Here is an 18,954-nt window from a genome sequence, read left to right as displayed (position 1 = left end):
TACTACGGGTGTGACGTCATAGCACATGACCAACGGCTGTCCCGCCCTCCTCTCTCGGTTTGTGTCTCGAGCTTCATATGTTAGTTTTCAAAAGAACTAACAATAAAGATATGAAACATCAAAAGTTATTTTCACTCACGCTCAGAAGTACTTATTTTTCCAAATACCTATAGCACATGTCTTTTATACAGCTGGTTCTAGTATATTTTAGAGTTCTTAAATTTTGGTGTTCTTAGGCCAATAAAATTAGTTAAAATTAAAAGTTTTAGCATTTAACATCACATCCTTCTATTTAAACAGCATTTAGAGCTTTGTGTTGGTGATAAAAAAAAAAGACAAAATAGAGTCCAACAGTTACATGACATAAAATGTAAAGGCTATGTGGTATTTTGGGGTGTGTAGGGTTGTATTAGTAGACTTTAGGTAATGCCGATCTCCTCACTTTTGTACATTTTAGGTCATGATGGCACACAGAAAGCTGCAACAACTAAACTTTTGTGACATCTGGATGCAGCAGCAAAAGACACATCACCTCAATATGACTAGTTCAGTAAAAGAGAAAGATCTTATAATTATGTTGTTGTTTTTTTGCCTCAGTTTTACCCCTTCTCCACCAAATAAGCTCTGGTTCTTGAACTAATTCCATTCAGGATTTTTGAGACCTTGGTGCTATCTAGCAAACTAGCTCACCTTTCCACCAGTGTTTGGCGAGACCATTACAACCAAGGATGCGTCATCATCAGAGGGTGTTGCATTATTTACATCGGAAGAACCTGCAAGATTTTGTTCTGTTATTACAGATGTATGTTTTATCCGAAAACCAAGCATAGACCAACTATTAACAAGACCACTGCACTCTCCTCTTTTCTGACGATTTCTCACTTGACTTGTCCATTGTTGCCTTCTCCATCCACTCTTTCCAGTCTGTACAATATGACACGCCCATTGATGTCATCACAGTTAGCACTTCAGGTTAAGGAAAACCTGCTAATTTAAGTTCCAGCTGGAAACCAACCTTTTGGGTTCTGTACCAATTTAATCTTGGTCAAAATACTGTTAACAGTTCAAAATTAGATGCAGGAACTGGAACACAACCAGTTCCAAGTTGGTGGAAAAGTGTTAGGAGCTGCCTGTTGATCTGAGCTTCATGCACACACACATTTTCTGTGTTAAGTAAGTTTACAACAATCTACAACAACAAACACAAAGAGAAAGAGACTCCACTCAGATGCCACAAATTTCAGTTTTTTACTTAGTAAAACAAACTTGATTGTTTTTTCTAAAAAATTATAAAGTAACACATATTTGACATTTTTACAATCTCACACATTTTCAATGCATGGAGAAGGTAAATGAGTTATTGCATTGGTTTTAAAACATCATAGCTTTACAATCACAGTGCACTTTGATGTATTTGCATGAGCTGCAGAAGTGTTTCGTCTTGTTTATTTTTTTATAAAATAAATACTGTAGTTGAAGAGATGATGTCAGATTTAAAACACTGCAAATCAAAATGGTTTTCATAGCTCATGGCACTTTTACGAAAAAAATATTAAAATCTTTGAAGGTGCTTTGGTTTTTCTGGAGGAAAATTAAGATTCTTATCTTTCTTAAGATAAAACAATAAAATAAAAAACATCTAAAAAGTTTATTTCAGAAAAAAACTGTCATCAAACGTAAGGCTTTTGGTGTATTTTTGTATCAGAAAAGTGCTTATTTCTTTTGGTCCAGCTGGACAGTCCACAAGTGGTCAGAAAACAGACACAGATGTAAGTAAAGCAGCCAATGTTCAGATGGTTAATAACACTTAAAAAATCCTATGTTTGCCAACATACTTTTTGTTGGAATTATTGTACAAATAAGTTAAAATACTCACCTGAGTGTAAACTTTAAAATATTATTAATAAAAACTCCTTAAAATTATTCCTGATCAAACTATCCTGGTCAATTGATATGAATGTTACGCTATGCTTGGCTGATAATATTGTAGGTACACCTCTCACATTCTTTACAACAAGTGTAAATCATATATTTCTATAATCTATGCATCAATTTATGGTGGTAGTAATCTAAATGTCTTGTGTTCTGGGTTAAAATATATCCAGCTGTCTTTAAAAGCTGTACTACATATGCCATCTTTGTTTATTTGTCTGATGTATTTGTCTGCCTTTGTATGTTTTATCTGGAGATGGACCTGCGCCTGTGTTTCTCCGCTTCTGCTCTCTCCTCCTCAGTGAGGGCCCACTGCTGGATCTTCCCACTGGCAAATATGGTGTAGATGAGAGCGCCACTGACGTTAATCCCAGCTGCCACCCAGAAGACCGTCCTCCAGCCTGCCAGGGTGTGCTGACAACCAAAGAAGAAGAGGTAGTGTATTACTTCAGTGACCCGTTATGTACAGTATTGCGAGTTGAGTTGCTTTTCAAATTGCTCCTGATAAATTACCAGTGGTTAAGGAAGTATCCCTTACGACCCATTAAAAGTGTGTGGTGGTGAATTTCACTGCAGAGATTCTGCCCTCTGCCTGTATTTTCTAATTTTCTGTGTTCTGGATGTTTATAGTCGTGTTCCCCTACAGTGCTCAGGTGAGGTTGGGGCTTTATAACAAGGTAGTCGCCAGGTGCTGAGCTGTAAGCAGCAAGGATCTAAAGCCATGTTTCCATTAAAAACTTTTGGCATATTGCCTTTAGAACCAAAAGTAAGTCCTAGGCACGTGTTCCTAGACCATAGGTATTTCCTCTTTACTGGTGATGAAGAGGGAAGTCTGCACTGCGTTTATGATCCACAAAACAGGGTTGAATGCTGACATTTTCAGAACAACAACCAAAAAAAAGAAACCTGTAGTGAGTCTCTTCTCAGTGGAATATTTAAAAATAGTGTGTTTGTGCACTGAGTCCTTGTCTAGAAAGAACAGGGGTGTGGTGCTGCTGGAGTGCACCAGAACCACACTCCACCGTGTTTTTTTCTCCAAGTGAGGAAACAGAATATATGCCGGTTAAAATTCATATACAGTTTTTAAATGCTTGGTTTTTAAAGATCCAATCATCACTCAAGCATATGTCATTCAACAGAGACAACAGAAACGATTGGAATGGTCAGAGTTGTCACATTGACATTTAATGTGTGTTGATTGAATCATGTTTTAAACTTCGGCATTGAGTAACGTTACAACTTAATGTTTCACCTTAAAAGTTGCTGGTCACTGCAAGCATTAGCCTTTGAACAGCAGGGTGAATTAAGAAAAATTCCATAGTCTACAGCTGCTGCTAGAGGCAGCAAAACATCCTTTCATTTTATAGTTATAGTTTACTTATGTATGAAAAACTTGTCACAGTATGAACAGAACATGAGCTCCAAAATCAGCCACAACTCAGCCCTGAGCAAGAGTGATAGTTCTCTGTTTACCAATCAACGGACTGCAGAGTTTCTAGCTCCACTCTTTAGGACCAGATCAGTGTGCAAGGTACCCCAACAGAGGGGTGACCAAAAATGGGGATAGTTCTATTGGTACCATCCAAAACTTTTCACAGTTGAAACAGAAAAATAACAATTCTAATGTGTTACGAAATGAACTGAACTGGACCTGACTGTTTGGTGGAAACAAGGCTTAAGAGACACAATGCTGAGAAAAGCGAATATAGCAAGGCAATATGCCACATGAAAATGAATATGGGATTGGCTTCACTTTAACTTTTGTTGGCAAGCATATTTATGAAAAGTAAATCCTGTTTAATACACCTTTAGTAAAACTACTAATATCACACTGTAAAAACAGAAAAAATAGTACATATATAAATGCTGTATATACATGGTAATTTAAGAGATCAAACAAATCCTTAGTGAAGTCCCCACTGACTTACATCCTCAGTAAAGTATCCTGTAGCTATGGGTGCCAAGACTCCAGGAATGGTCCCAAAAGTGTTAGTGATTCCCAAAAGAAATCCAGCATACCTGAAGGAGAGAGCGAGTAGTTATCAGCCTAAAATGTACTACTTTCTACAAAGTCCTAATACAGTTACTACATTTAATTTAGTTGATAACACATGAATATTTATGAGTCCAGAGGAACAAAACTGGATGTTTTCGCTGTCCACATCATTAGGTTATTCATACATCTAAGTTTTCATCAGAACTGAAACAATTGGTTGATCAACAGGAAATAAATTCTGATTCTTAGTTATCTCAACAATAAAAGCAAAAAACAATCTCTGGTTTTAGGTCTCAATTTGCTGCTTTTCTCTGTTTTATATCTTTGTAAACTGAATGATCTGACATCATGCTTGGCCACATTCAACCGTGATCCTAGAGTGTGGTCAGTTATACCTACCGCGGAGCAATGTCTATTTGGTTCACATAGTATCCAGAGGTGGTGATCCCTGATATGGTGCTGGAGAGTGTGAGGAGGGTGACAGCGAGGATGTGGCTGCAGCCGGCGTAACTTGCACCCACGAGGAGAGCTGCTGCTGGCAACAGACCTGCAGAGAGGAGGATGATGTTAAAAAAAAGGAGGAAATACCAGTGTATTTTGAGAAACATCACTTGATCTAAACCAGATGAGGGCAGCATTACACTATTTGAAACCTGAGTCATGACAGACATTTGAATTTGGTTTCTGGTCTGTAATTAATGAGTTTCCCCTCAAATATAGTAATAGGTGACTGAAAACCCCAACACCGCTGCCTGTGTGGAGGACAGTTTCTCATTTCAGTCTGTACACGTGTGTCTGTATATGAGCTAGCAGTAGTCGCACACTTCTTTCTGTGCACTGATACATTTGGCAGGTGCAGCTTGGTGGACAGAAAATAGTTCCTACATGAAAATGCTCACAACAAGGTCTGTGGATTATGTTGAATAACTGTGCCATGATTTCTGGAAAGAGAAATTGCTGTGAGCTCCAAAGGCCAATTGCCATCTACTTCGGTTATATTGGAGAGAAGGCAGAAATCTCTACAGTCGATATCTCCAACACTCTGCAGCTCACACCACAACAATCTAGACCGATAAATAGCACAACAGGTAAGAGAAAAAATGTGTTTTTGATTTTGGGGGTGAGCTGTACCTTTCAGTGTTTTCATATCCATATTTAGTGATCAATGTGGGTTTCTATAAAAAGAGACATAAGTCTACATAGTTCATCAGAAGTGGAGGTTCACACGTTGTGCCAGAGCCAAAAAAATAATGTCAAAAGTGGAAAACAGGCTGTACTTTAGAAAATACGTCAGACTGTCCAATGTTAATTACTTCTCAGAGTCCTTAACTTCCTCCATACCTATAGCCATTGTCCTGTGATGCTCAGCCTGACACAGAGGCAATCATGCAGCACAGGTGTACAGAAGAGATATAAACAAAGAGGCTCGGAGGAGAGAAGTTTTTTTTTTACCTGCAACTGTGAAGAGCTTGCGTACGACAGTGACGCTGAACACCCTCCTCTCGATGAGACTGTCAGCTACGACACCTGACAGCGTTGAGAACAACCAGCCGCCGAGGTACGGCAGAGCGGAGAGGAAACCATTCTGGACAGAGAGAAAGAGTTGTATTCAAAGGATTTAGTAAATACATGTTGCTCGTCTTCATCCAGTTTTTAGTGATGTGTAAGTAAGTAAGTATATTACAATGCCTTGTCATGAAATCTTGGTAAAGACTAATGTTTGACATGCTTAATGTCTTTCTCAAGGGCTAGATGAGAAGACTGATGTGTCTCTCATGTCTGTACGGTAAATATGAAACAGCAGCTAGTTAGCTTAGTTTAGCATAAAGACTGGAAACAGGGAGAAACAGCTAGCCTGGCTCTGTATGAAAAAACAGTCTACCAGTGCCTCTAAAGCTCAAAAAGTAATATGTGAAAAGCAAATTAAAGAATAATTACTTAGTACAAAATTTGTCCCAGTTCTGTTTTAAACTGGGTTGAGTGACAGAAAACAGCTAGCATTATTTAATAACAGAATAATGACTTTGTGATGCCGCTTTTAAACACCTTCACATATGTTGTTCTTTTAGATTAGATTTACATTTTTTGCCTTTATTATAAAGTATGGAGATGTACATCAATTATAATTATCATTTATTTTCTATCATTATGTATGATTACTGATTATCATCATTTTTTAACATGAAATGGAGGAACAAATAAATCAAAACCTCACTGATTTAAGGTCAAAGTGCATGATGACGTTCATATAGGTAGGCAGGGAGGTGAGCAGGGTGTAGTAGGACCAGTGTGCACACATCTGGGTGATGATGATGGCCCACAGAGGAACCGACAGCAGCATGGATAGAAGGGGCACGGACCAGCCATGACCTGTACCCTGCAGATAGATGACAAAATCTTGAGAAAACACTACACATATATAACAAAAAATGCGGGAGAATATAAACTAAGAGGGAAACTTTCACTTTAAGTTTAAAGGTGTATTATGTGAAATTTTATGCAGAATTTATATGCAATTCCTGCATAGTATACCTTGAAAAGAAAGAAAAGACAATTCTGTCAGATGTTCTCATTTAAGACATATTGACTTGTTGGCATAAAGACAGCTGGACAACAAAAGGACGGCTGAGGGGAAAAGAAAGTAAAAAAAGAGGGAACTGTGTGGAAAACAGGAAGTTTGAGGAGTTATTTAAGAGCAACATTTCACACTTAGTAACCAATTCAAATACTTGGAGGGAATTCAGATGGAAGGTAGTAATGAGAGTTTTTTTTATAGACACCAGAGATAGTGGCTAAAATGGGCTCAACATACTCAAATAAATGAAATAATTAATAAATGTTGATGAAACTGTGGTCCACAAATTGGCAACCATACTGACATATTTTGGACATGCACTAAGTTAAGTACATTTTGGTAAGAGATTTTTGAAGCACTTAAGAAAATATCTTACCAAAATTTCACAAAAGACTCAAGTATAGCAATATCGGGTCTAACACAGAGGGCACTGATAGGAGAGAGGAAAAACAGCTTTTACAAATATTGACAACAGCAGCACTTGAATTACAATTAAGTGGTTAAAACCTGACCGACATATAATATGTGAACTGAGAAGGAATGGGAATTTACCAGATGGAACAGATAATGTACTCCTAGAGTCTCCAAAAAGAAATATTTTTTCAAAGATGGGGCCCTGCTATCGCCATACTAACATAGTGAACTAAGTGAACACTGTGACATCAACACTCAGAGCGCTCAGAGACCGATGGTCACTCCAGAGGTATATATCATAAGGCTGGCTCATGCTTTCTTGACCTCATGGGAGCTACAGGGTATGACACATGTGCAATGGACCTTTCTCACAGCAGACCTTTGACTTGTCATTGTAGGAAAAGCACAGGTGAAGTTAATAACATTAACAATGGCTCAGTTCCATTAATTGTGCCAGTCAGCTATTCCAGTGAGACAGCAAGCACAATACCAAGACCTCCCCTACATGAAATTCAGTTATCATTAATGTTATTGTGCTTTACCTATTATGACATGTCAAAATGTCTGCTGTGAAAAAGGTCTTTGTAACTGCAGCTGTGATGGTGGAGGGTTTCAGCAGACGCAGTAAGAGATAAAGGGTTGGTGTCTTCTCAATTGTTCTGTGGGTGCATTCGGCCTGACAGAACTTTTTGCCTAACCCTACACTCACAGTATCGTCTTTTATTAATGACCCTTTCAATAATTGCCTAATTCTACATCAGATGCTGATGCAGCTAATTACCAGCTGCTTGCCAACGTATTACAACTATCAGCAGAAGATGCCGTTGCCTCATTGAAATGATGGAGTCTGCAGGTATATCTGATGATTAGTGAAAAACAGTAAACTGCTAAGCCTTCAGCTGGTCAATCCATGGTAGTTGGGGTGAAATATCAGATGCATTCAATTTCAATCCTTGCTCCTCTTCCACCCGTTCTTGTTGTGTTTTCTAAGTGGCTTCTGTGCTACGTAAGCTGTTTGGTATTACCAAGGGCTGAGGGTAAGTGAATAAGGGGAAGAGGGACGGCTAACAAAATGCAGCGTCAGGTTCAATACATCCAAAACTCCCTTTCTGACATACCGTTTGGCTAAAAAACAGCTGCATAAATCACCTTCTTGGCAGCTTCCATACAAACTGGCGATACAGGGAAACTGTAGGAGTGGACTCATAATTTTATAATTTGCTGTGTAATGTATTTATATTAATCATTTCTTTATCTTGTCAATAAAGAGGAGCTGCAATACAGCAATGCACAACACAGTGAATTAGGTGATGGTTAATGTTTAATGTGCACCTGAGGTCCGATGGAGTTTATGATGTAATCTCTCTCCTCTTTGCTGATTCGATGATGAGTGTGAGGGTCATCGGATACAAAAATAAACCAAAACACGGTCCAGAGGCAACCAGCACCCCCTGAAAGACAGACAGACAGACAAAGAGGTGAATAATTAAAGGAAAGGTGCTGGTATTCAGGGTTAAAAGTGAATGCCTGATGCCATAATAAAATAAAACTGCTCCAAATGTATCTTGCATCAAAAAAACAACAACATATTTTTGAAACCCAATCAGCGTAAAAAGTATATTACTACTGTCATAACGCAAACAAAAATAATGCTATAATATAAGGTAGCACAGTCACTATTAAAGATAAAATCCATAAATTGTTTTTGTCATGTAACAGCAAAACTTTTCAGCAGTAGTGGAAAGTATCTTAGCACATTTACTCAAGTATTGTATTTAAATACAAATTGTAGGTACTTGTACTTTACTAGATTTTTGGTATGTGCTTCTTTTACTTTAACTCCACCACAATTCAGAGGCCGATATTGTAGCCTATTTTATATTAAACTACATTTATTTGATAACTTTTGTCGCTAGTTACTCTGCAGATTCAGATAAAAAAACATGTTATTACACAAGATAAGACTTTTCTGAACCCTGGGATCGTGTATAAAGTAATAAGCTTTTTATTTAGCACAATTTAACTTTAGCTGGTCCATGCTGTAGACTGTCCGGGTGCTACACTGACTTGGCAGTCTTCTTGGCAGAAGAAGAGATCTCTGCAGATAATTGGGCTATTCTGCATCTTTGCTACTTTAAGCACATGCCCTGAGTGTTTACATTTAAGCTACATTGCTCATTCAGCAGCAACAATTATTTAATCACATTTAATTTGTTTCACTTTATTTATTCATATCAGAGAGGGAATTTGTGTTCTGCAAATTTCAATTTCTTACTGTGCAGCATCTACCACCCTGGCATCTTTCCTGTGAGAGACTGAGGTATGTCATGCTTTATATGTGAATATGTGATTGCACTTGGGTATTTCCCTCCTCACCACAGATGTAGAAGACAGCAGGCCACCCTAAGGTTTGGCAGATGTAGCCGGTGAGCGGCAGAGCGACAAAGGCCCCAAAGTTGCCCCCAGATCCCGACAGGGACATAAGGCGAGAGCGCTCCAGAGGAGGAGCCCACCGAGCCCACATGGACATCATGGCTGGGAACGTCACACCCTGAAGAAACATGGAGAGACAGGCAGTGAGACGAGAGTGAGACAAGTGTGGCAAACAGCAAGACGCATCCAACACAATCAGTATTCTTGGTAATAAATAATGTGGATGTGTTGCAGTGCTGTAGTCAAGACCACCTAAACCAAGACCAAGTCATTTTCAAGTCTTATCAATGATGAAAATAACTGTTAGTTTCAGTTCTGGTGTAAAAGCAACTAAAGCAGAACAGGATAAACAAATGTTCACAAAAACTCTCAAATTAGGATTAAAAATCTCTTTAAAAGAATTAACTGACCAGAAAGATTAATGAACAATTACATGAATATTGTGTAGAAGTAACAAAACAGACTGGTAAACTGGTATGAAATTCTCAGTCATGGTTGAATTTAACTAAAAAAAACAATATCTGCCAGATGTATCCGCAAATAAATGTCTACAACTCTATTATTGTTGTTAAGTTCATCCTTAAAAGGTTATGCATTGTAAACTAGAAGTACTAAGTCGTGAAACTGACTGTACACACAGTAGCCTCCTGTGTCCTGCTCAACACAATCTTACCTCTCCAAAGCCCTCCAACGCTCGCAGTGCAAACAGCCAATACGACCCCATCTGGGCAGCCAGAGGGGTGAGCAGCGTGAGGACCGCGGTGCCCAGCACACCCAAACCCAGGAAGATGGTCCCCCCGTAGTGACCGGACAGGTAGCCCCCCGGGATCTGTGTGCACAGGTAGCCGAAGAAGAAGGCTCCCAGCAGCCAGCCCTGAGTCTCCGAGTCCCAAGGATACTGGGGGACCTGGGACAAGAGGACAGAGAGTGGGAAGTGTTTATGGTAACAGTTTTCACCACTTAGCGAAGGCAATAGAGGTTGTATACAGTCTGTCTTCATCACAAATGTGTAAATAGCAGGGATGCACCCACTGTGAGATTCTGGGCCGATACCAATATTCTGCCGATAAATTGGTGCATCCCTAGTAAATAGGGTGAAAGCAGATAGGATTGAGATCTGTCTCAGGCAACATTCATATAAGGAAAAATCTGGACTGGAATTTTCCAGTCAAACCAGTAATTTTTAGCACTTTTGCCTTTATTAGATAGTAAAGTCTAGCATGAAATGGGAGGTAAGAGAGGGGATGACATGCAGCAAAGGGCCTGAGATGGAATGTGAAACGTTAAGGTTTTCCTCCAATTTGAAGTTCATAACTGCACTGCAGTGCCAAGTCAAAGTAAAAACAAAACTATATCAGTATAAATTATACATAGGCTACAGTGTGAACAGAAAGAGGACCAATCAGAGCTGAAGTGGACCAGAGAGAGAACTGAGTCCTCTTTCAAATGAACTGACAATGTGAATGCAAGAAGAACTGAGTCCCCTTTCTGTCTGTCCACTTTTTGGTCCACTTTAAGAGTACTGAGTTTGGTTCCTTTAAAAAGGACCAAGTGTGAAAACACCCTTAGACTTACTTAATTCAAAGACACAAATCTACGTACTGCATGTTATCTTATAGCAGGTGCCCTATCAAAAGTGTTTCATTCCAAACTACACACATGTTTAAGATTATTCTTTAAGTACGTTACCCCCTCAGGTTGTAGTAAAGTGTCACTGGTGTTTTCCGTCCCTGTTGGCAGGGGACAGGCAGAGGTGATGGAGCTGTTCTGGGCTGGTTTGGAATCAGTGGTATTCACCATGGCTACCATGGCAACACTCAGGTTGACACGAAGACCGTAGACCATGGAGAACCCCAAGAACATCAGGAAGGCCAGGTTGAGGCGAGCCGAGCAGCACACAGGAGGAACTGTTCACATAGAATACAATGATTTTAACATGCAGTCTGGACTGAGAGCATGGAGTCATTGTGAATATCATTTCAAATGTTTCAGATTAATGTCAGAATTAAAGGGAATTTAGAGAATTCACCATCAACAATCTATAATATCATCAAATGATTCAGAGAATCCAGAGAATTCTCTGCATTTAAGGGACAAGGCTGAAAACCAACACTGAATGGCTGTGATCTTTGACCCCTCAGAAGGCACTGTATAAAAAACTGACTTGATTGTATAAAGGATAGTACGACATGGACTCAGGAACACTTTGGAAGACCATTGTCAGTAAACACAGTTTGTTGCTTCATATACAAATACAAGTTAGGACTCTACTATGCAAAGTCAAAGCCATATATCAACATCCAGAAGCACTACCGACTTCTCTGGGCCCGACCTCATTTGAGATGGACTGACACAGTGAAAAGGTGTGCTGTGGTCTGATGAGTCTACATTTCAAATTGTTTTTGGAAATCATGGATGTTCATGACGTTGTGACTTGATTAATAAGATAATAATTAATAAGAAAGATAAACGCACCTGCATCATTCTTGATGAGGGGCTCACTGTCCTCGCGCTCGTCCGAAGGGATGATGGAGTAGCCATTTGGTGGCGGCATGGCACTCATCTGACCTGGGAAATATTAAGTCTGTGAAATTCTGTCACTGAGCCATGGTGTCCAGGAAATCTGCTGGATGGACAAAGGCTAAAATCAGTATTCAGAAAAACACAAACAGAAGATGTTACATGAACACGTGACAGACAAGTTAGTACAAGAAGACGAGTCAAGTGACACAACACATCAGCAGATTATGATAAAAAGCTTAATAACACTGACACAAACACACACAAAACGGCACTTCCTGATTTCACAAGTTAGATAGGAAAATAATAGATAGTTAGCTAAGAAAAAGTTGATCTGTCTAAAAATCAGTCTATCTTGGGGTTTAAAAAAACATTGAATTTAAGAGTCTGATACGTGTGGACACTCTGCATTTAAGCCAAAATACCCAACTATTCACAGGAATGTCAGTAAACATTTTGTGAGATCTGCCAGAGTACATCTTTGTTTTAAACCTTCGATTTTTTTTTCTCTGCACGTCCCTTTCCCAGCTCTGTACAAAACTGTTCTTAATTTCTGTACTTAACTACACAAAAAAATGCCAAAAAAAGTAATTTAATTACTTAAATCACTATGCAGATATGAACCTGGCTGAACAACCAGGAAACCACTGCAAACTGTAGAACTACTAGTTAGATTACATGTAGGTCACTGACCCCCAACACTCACAAGGGTCACAGATGCTCAGAGTGGATGCACTGCAGAGTGAGGAAGACATGTGATGAAGATGACGATGAAACTCAACGTGAGTTTATCTCTTTACTGATTTGGAACCTGTGAACAACAAAAGGTTACATACAACACAGACTGGTTTTATTCTCACTGTTGGGTAAAACCCTCTTTCATTAACGTACATTTTTTTTCAAGCTCACCAAGGTGGAAACTCAGCACACCTCTACAACACACTGACCTGGAGTGACATTTGTTATAAACTGTTTCCTTAACCACTAAGCGGAAGTAAAAATTTAATTAACACCCAGTATTGTTGGCATATTGAGCATTTTTTTGGAGGAAGTGGGATGTTATCTGCCAATGATACTGCATTTTAGTGCTGATGTTTTGTTTCTCTGTCAGTAGTGGCAGCAGACTTTTTTTTAAACCAGAGTTGGTGATTGTTGGAACGACTGAAAGACAAACCAATATGGCTTTTGTAAATTTTATTTTGTTTCTGTCGACTTTGACTAAAGTGTTTTTTATGCCGATAAAATTACTGTTTATTGAAATTGAGTCTGGAGGGTTTGGCGAAGGACATTTCAGGATAGTAACAAGATTAATATTTTACTATTTTCTGACAAATAATAAGTGAGAAAACAATTCACAGGTTGATCAATGATGAACATGATTATGTCCTGGTGGCAGTGCTGACCTAAAAAAGCAGGGAGTAATAAACATTAAGAGTGAATTTGCCTGTGAAGGTTTTAGGTTTTAGGCCAGAATATAAATACTGAGTTATTATTCTGAGTTTCACTTGTCACGCTTCCTGCTGGAAAGCTTTGATGGGCAGTAAAGAGGCAACTCGTGATGTTGCTGCTTCTAAATATCATTATTGAGGAACTGAGAAAAACACAAGCTACCTGTTAGTATCCTGATGTGAATGATCCCAAAGGTTTTGGGGTGGGTGAGCTGGGTTTCATAAGATGTCAATAATTTTTCATGACAGCAGATACAGTGTTATCGGAGTTCATAACAGGACATAAAGGGCACAAAGGTCCTCTGAAGCAGCTGGTCTGAGGTATCAATAACCGGTTAAAACAATGGTGAATGACCCTGAAATTATCACTACAGTTCGTCTGTCCAGTCAATCTCAGTAGGTTACGTCTTCCTTTTGTCTGAGGAATATGTCAACCTTTGATCCTAACTAATCCTGATCATGCTTGCTATGAAACATCTGTACAAAAATGTGTTGGTCAGCACATACCAGACAAACACTGGAGTTACTCTGCCTTAGCAGGACATTTCACCCCAAAATAAAAAAAAGTTTCTTCTTACTACCAGTAAAAGAAAAACTATTTATGAGCAACACAAGCTGAGTGCCATCTAGTTCCATTATAGGGTACTGGAGATAGGCAGACATCTCTATGACCGATATCCCCAACACTCAGCAACTTGCACCAAAACAATCTAGAGTGATAAACAGCACTACAGGTAAAAGGAAAAATATGTCATTTTGATTTAGCAGTGAGCTGTCCATTTAAGAGCACAATTAAAAGTAGATTTCAGGATGTGTTTCTGTAATACACACCTTAATTGACTCAACTAACTGGAAACTAGCCACTCAGTAATTAAGAGCCACAGATGTTTTCTCACACAGCCAGTTTTTCCAGTTTCCCTCCTTCCCATAGACACACACTGACACTGGATGGCACATTCATATGTGCAGTCACAAGAAGGTTTGCTGTGTCTCCCAGCGTCTCAGTTTCTGTTATGTGCCAAGTATCAGACATATACAGATATACAACAAAAACCTTTTAGACAGGTCTGTAAGTATTAACCTGAACAGTTTACAGTAGCTTAGCTTGTTCGTTAACTTGCTATAACTGGTGTATCCCTGTTTGACGACAACATGTATGAATATTTTGTCACCTTACCTTGTGAAGGGTTTTACACAGAGATTTTTGGTTAAGGCAGCTTGAACGTATGGGAATATAAAACATAAACCGGGTCATATCGTGTCTCTAACACAGCCGGCGAGACAACAACTGAGCTGTGTTGCTGTTTTCACGACCAGAGGAAAACGGTCACATGAGCAACGCTTTGAGGAAACGCAGATGAATAAACACGGAATAGGAAACGCCTACTGTTAGGCTGTCCCGTGAAGCTCGCTTGTATGTTTTACAAATCTGTGCTAAGGGTATGACGTCATAGCACATGACCAACGGCTGTCCCGCCCTCCTCTCTCGGTTTGTGTCTCGAGCTTCAAAAGTTAGTTTTTAACCCTTAGATGCATGATACCTACACTCTTCCATAAGTGGGGTCAAAAATGACCCCAATTAGAATCAATGTGTTTTATTTGATAAACTTAAGCAATTTCTTTAATTTTGGTTGAAGATGATGATTTGTATTATATTTTGGTCAACAAAAGAATGATTTCATGTTTGACATGTTCATTTATCACTTTTTATTAACATTTTAACAATGACATCATTGAATAATCAATAATAGTATAATAGGCTACCTAACGGGTTAGATTTTATTACAAGGAAACTATAAATATCATAGTAAGGCTGCTTATCGCTACACAACAAATGCAGTAATACAGTACTAACATTAACGTTACATAGTAGTTAGCTAACTAGTACCTACATTGTAGTTAGCTAACACTAGCTAGCTTAGTTAGCTAATGTTAGCTAACTACAAAGTAGGCTGATTTGATGACAATAATACTATACTTTATCACACAAAAGTCATGGATGTGGAAAATAAGTTCATATTTTATAACGTCATATGTATTCCAAGAATGTAATACTTAGATATACGTTGCTGTATAAAAATCCTCCTGGGTGGTGAGACTGCTGGCATTAGATGTGTAAGTGCAACAGTAAATGTACAGGCTACCTGACAGACACAGTTGATAAGAATCAAAGATTCCTCGGTCTAACCCTTGATATTCCATAGGAAATGCTTGGGGTCATTTTTGACCCCACTTATGGAAGAGTGGGGTAGTGATACAAAAACAACAATTTCTTAAAATGTAGGCTATATAAATGTTTTTTAAATGCAAATGGCCTCATGTCAAAAACATTTTATGAGGAATACCTGGAATATGAAATGATAAAAACTTTTAATTCCATAGATATTGAAGAAAAACAACCCCTGGGGTCATTTTTGACCCCACTTATGCATATAAGGGTTAAAAGGACTAAGGATAAATTAAAATAAAAAAAAAACACCAACATTTGTTTTCACTCATGCTCAGTAGTACTTATTTTTCCAAGTTGTTTATTTAATATGCTGAAGCTAAGGGACTGTTCTTTACTTATCAGAGGAGGGGAGTTGCTGGAGTGGGACGTTGTTTTTTGTTTTGTTTTTTTACCCCCCCTGAAGCTGCAGTATTTTTCCCTTAATCTCCCTGAGTGACTAAGGGGAAATGTATGACCCTCCCTCCACTATGAATTAGTTGTTAGATTTTTAAAACGTACCCTTTGATGTTTGAAGGTTAAAAATTGAAAACAAAATCCTGGAGTTAAAAACATCTTGTTTTTTTGGTCATCCTGGTAAGTTAGTGCAAGCAGTTGATTTTTTTTGCAAAATTTTAAATGAGACATGAAGAATAAAGTGATATTGATGAAAGATAAGCAATAATATGCTCTGACTCCAGTTCATCGATAACCAGCATGAAATCCAATCATTCAGAAAACAGACAGGATATTTTACTGGAAATACAGCAAACACTATTCAGAATTCAGATGTTGGGACGAAACACAATGTTAGTGGAAATGAAATGGCCGACAAGTATGCAAAGGAGGCAACATGAATTCATCATATTGACAAACCCGTTCCTTTCAGTAAACAGAAATGAAGACCAAAATCAAGTAGAACAGAACATGTTCTACGTTACTGTGAAAAATATGAGGTCGAGAGAAGGGAACTTATATTAAAGCTCAAACAAAACATTTAGTTTTGATTCAAGAGATATTTTACAGAGAAGTTCATTTGAGAGATGTTATCAAGCATTGTTACAATATCTTAGGAGAAAATTCTGATTGAGAGAATGTAGTTTTATTTATCTATTTGTATACATTTTCATTATATTAGTTTTTTTCTTCTTGTTACCAGAGTTAGTACATTTAAGATAGAATCCCTATCCACACTCTATACCAGTTGGTGGCGGTAAAGCAATATAAAGTTGTTTGCTAACCGTCATAAAGTGCCAAGAAGATGATGAAGAAGAAGAAGTGGTGGAAGAAGAAGAAGAAGAAGAAGAAGAAGCTGTGGTGTTGTCATGTCAACGGATCCACCTCCTGTGTGTATGGACTGAAGCAAACATATAGCAACCAAGAATTCCATGTTTATTCACCTGCCACTAATCTTTAGGCACCTGTAAATTGTACAGCTATCGTCGCATTCATGGCCCATTACAGAGTGAGTATTAGATTACATACTCTCTTTAGTTGTTAATTATTTTCGCCCAGTAAATGTTAAAGTTGCCCGTGTCAGCATACATGCTAACTAGCTAGCATCACAGAAATGTACGTGAAGCTTGGTTAGTAACGCACCTCAGTATAGTTAGGCCTATTGTTATTAATCCAGTCAGACCTGTGCTCCCAACTCATGTCTAAGTCAAATATTTGTCTTGTGTTTCAGGCCTCGGAATCAAAAAGAGAACAGTTTAGAAGATACCTTGAAAAATCTGGAGTTCTTGACACTATAACAAGAGGTAGGTATAGACCTTATTCATCCTGTAAATGTACATCCAGTGCCTGGTGTTAAACACATCCATTAATGTGCTTTTCACTAGTATCCCTGCTGTGCTGCTTCATCAACATTTTGTCTCTCTCTCTGCAGTTTTAGTGTCACTGTATGAAGAGACTGACAAACCTGACAATGCACTGGAGTATCCTTATTTGTAGTGTTAAAAACAAGTGTTGGTGTGTCAAAGATGATGATACGTCTGTCCATCCTAGAAGAGAGATCCCTCCCGAGTTGCTCTTCCTGAGGTATTTGTGGGGAGTTTTTCCTTACCTGCTGTGAAGGTCCAAGAACAGAGGGATGTGTGTGCTGTGAGGCCCTCTGAGGCTAATTACGATTTGTGATATTGAGTTTTACAGATAAAATAGAAATTATTATTTGTAAAGCCCTTTGAGTCACACTTTATGATTGGGGTACAGTAAACTTTGTGTTGACAAATCTGTAAGGCACCCCCCAAAACTTCAACAATTAGTGTCCTCAGTTCCCAAATACTATACATACTCAGTGTTGTTAAAAGAAAAGGCGATGTTACTCAGTGGTAAACATGCTCCTGTCCCAACTTTTTTGAAAAGTGTCGCACGCATCAAATTCAGAATGAGTGCATATTTACAAAAAACAATCAATTTTATGAGCTTTAAACTTTAAATATCTTGTGTTGTATTGTTATGAGAAGAAACGGCAGGATAACATAAAAGCACAGTATTTCCTCTTTTAAAGGATGTCTTGTACTTTTGAAATGTCAGCAATCTCAGCTGGGGAGAAAACAAAAAGGTTTAAAATCTGTAATTTAGGCAGCCGGTGTGAGAGAATTGCATTTTTGTTTTGTATCTGTCTGGAACAAATGTGTCATGTGGAAACTGATTGCTCATTGATTATATAATTTTTTCCGTATAGGAGACTAAGGTGTGAAAAACAATTCCACATACCCAGTTTTATTCACAGGAAGCTTGTTCTTGTAAGAGGAGTTGTTTTTTTTTTACAGAAATCATAATTTTACTTATCATAAGCTTTGTTAAAACAATATGTTTCTGTGTCTGAATATCAAGGGCATAGTTGACCTTAACCACCTCCACAGTTTCATAAAGCTTCACCTCGGTGCAGCTGCTTTAGAGCCAGCAGACGCTGAGGCTCTTCGTATGGAGCTGTCTGACCTACATCAGAAATGTAACCTGCTTATGGAGGAGAACGAAGAACTGAGAAATAGGGTGAGATACTGGTAAAAGTCTAAATTTACAGATAAACAGCGCTGTCCCACTCCTACTGTGACCTCTAACCTGCCTTCATGTCATTTTCTAGCTGCTGCAGTACGAACCATCACCTGAGGAGGGAGCAGGGTAGTAGTAAGGATTTTTGTCATCGCTGTCTAGAGTTTAAAAGAAAAAATTAAACAATTGCAATTTTTGAAGAATATGTAAATGTTTATTAAATTGATGTACAGTGAACACAGAATCACTGCTATTCTTTTGTTATATAACAAGAAACAACTTTTGCTTTGGCAATCTCATTGTTCCTGTTTTCAACCAAAGGATACGCTTACACACACAGCCACCCATCTGAAATAAATACATTTCTAAATAAATTTTTTTGATTGGCCTTAAATTTTTTCAAGGACATTTTAATTGATATCAACTGCATTAC

The 18,954-nt window shown here is 38.4% G+C and overlaps 2 protein-coding genes across 2 annotated transcripts; one reads left to right on the top strand and one right to left on the bottom strand.

Moving 5' to 3' along the window:
• Positions 1 to 1,224: 1,224 nt before the first annotated feature.
• On the bottom strand, positions 1,225 to 14,651 carry LOC117263689 (sialin-like). The gene is made up of 12 exons (XM_033637285.2): positions 14,496 to 14,651; positions 12,577 to 12,681; positions 11,826 to 11,976; positions 11,040 to 11,257; positions 10,024 to 10,257; positions 9,294 to 9,468; positions 8,250 to 8,368; positions 6,144 to 6,305; positions 5,381 to 5,513; positions 4,328 to 4,475; positions 3,861 to 3,951; positions 1,225 to 2,346 (listed from the first exon to the last, which is right to left on the bottom strand). The coding sequence occupies exons 3-12, from the start codon at positions 11,911 to 11,913 to the stop codon at positions 2,179 to 2,181; spliced, it is 1,536 nt and encodes a 511-aa protein (XP_033493176.2). The 5' UTR covers positions 11,914 to 11,976; positions 12,577 to 12,681; positions 14,496 to 14,651; the 3' UTR covers positions 1,225 to 2,178.
• A 2,145-nt stretch (positions 14,652 to 16,796) lies between these two features.
• On the top strand, positions 16,797 to 18,895 carry mycbp (MYC binding protein). The gene is made up of 5 exons (XM_033637288.2): positions 16,797 to 16,989; positions 17,212 to 17,284; positions 17,413 to 17,461; positions 18,392 to 18,521; positions 18,613 to 18,895. The coding sequence occupies exons 1-5, from the start codon at positions 16,975 to 16,977 to the stop codon at positions 18,652 to 18,654; spliced, it is 309 nt and encodes a 102-aa protein (XP_033493179.1). The 5' UTR covers positions 16,797 to 16,974; the 3' UTR covers positions 18,655 to 18,895.
• Positions 18,896 to 18,954: the final 59 nt, after the last annotated feature.

This window comes from Epinephelus lanceolatus, chromosome 16, assembly GCF_041903045.1.
Source record: "Epinephelus lanceolatus isolate andai-2023 chromosome 16, ASM4190304v1, whole genome shotgun sequence".
Taxonomy (NCBI): Eukaryota; Metazoa; Chordata; class Actinopteri; order Perciformes; family Serranidae; genus Epinephelus; species Epinephelus lanceolatus.
This window is presented reverse-complemented; position numbering and strand designations above follow the sequence as displayed.

Excerpts from the sequence above, each read along its gene's own strand:
- mycbp (XM_033637288.2), top strand. Across the intron at positions 17,462-18,391 it reads AAACCTGACAATGCACTGGA|TTTCATAAAGCTTCACCTCG; the intron begins GTATCCTTATTT and ends CCACCTCCACAG. Across the intron at positions 18,522-18,612 it reads ACGAAGAACTGAGAAATAGG|CTGCTGCAGTACGAACCATC; the intron begins GTGAGATACTGG and ends GTCATTTTCTAG.
- LOC117263689 (XM_033637285.2), bottom strand. The coding sequence starts at position 11,913 with ATGAGTGCCATGCCGCCACCAAATGGCTACTCCATCATCCCTTCGGAC. Across the intron at positions 5,514-6,143 it reads TGCACTTTGACCTTAAATCA|AATGGTTTCCTCTCCGCTCT; the intron begins GTGAGGTTTTGA and ends CTCTCTGTCCAG. Across the intron at positions 3,952-4,327 it reads CAAATAGACATTGCTCCGCG|GTATGCTGGATTTCTTTTGG; the intron begins GTAGGTATAACT and ends TCTCTCCTTCAG.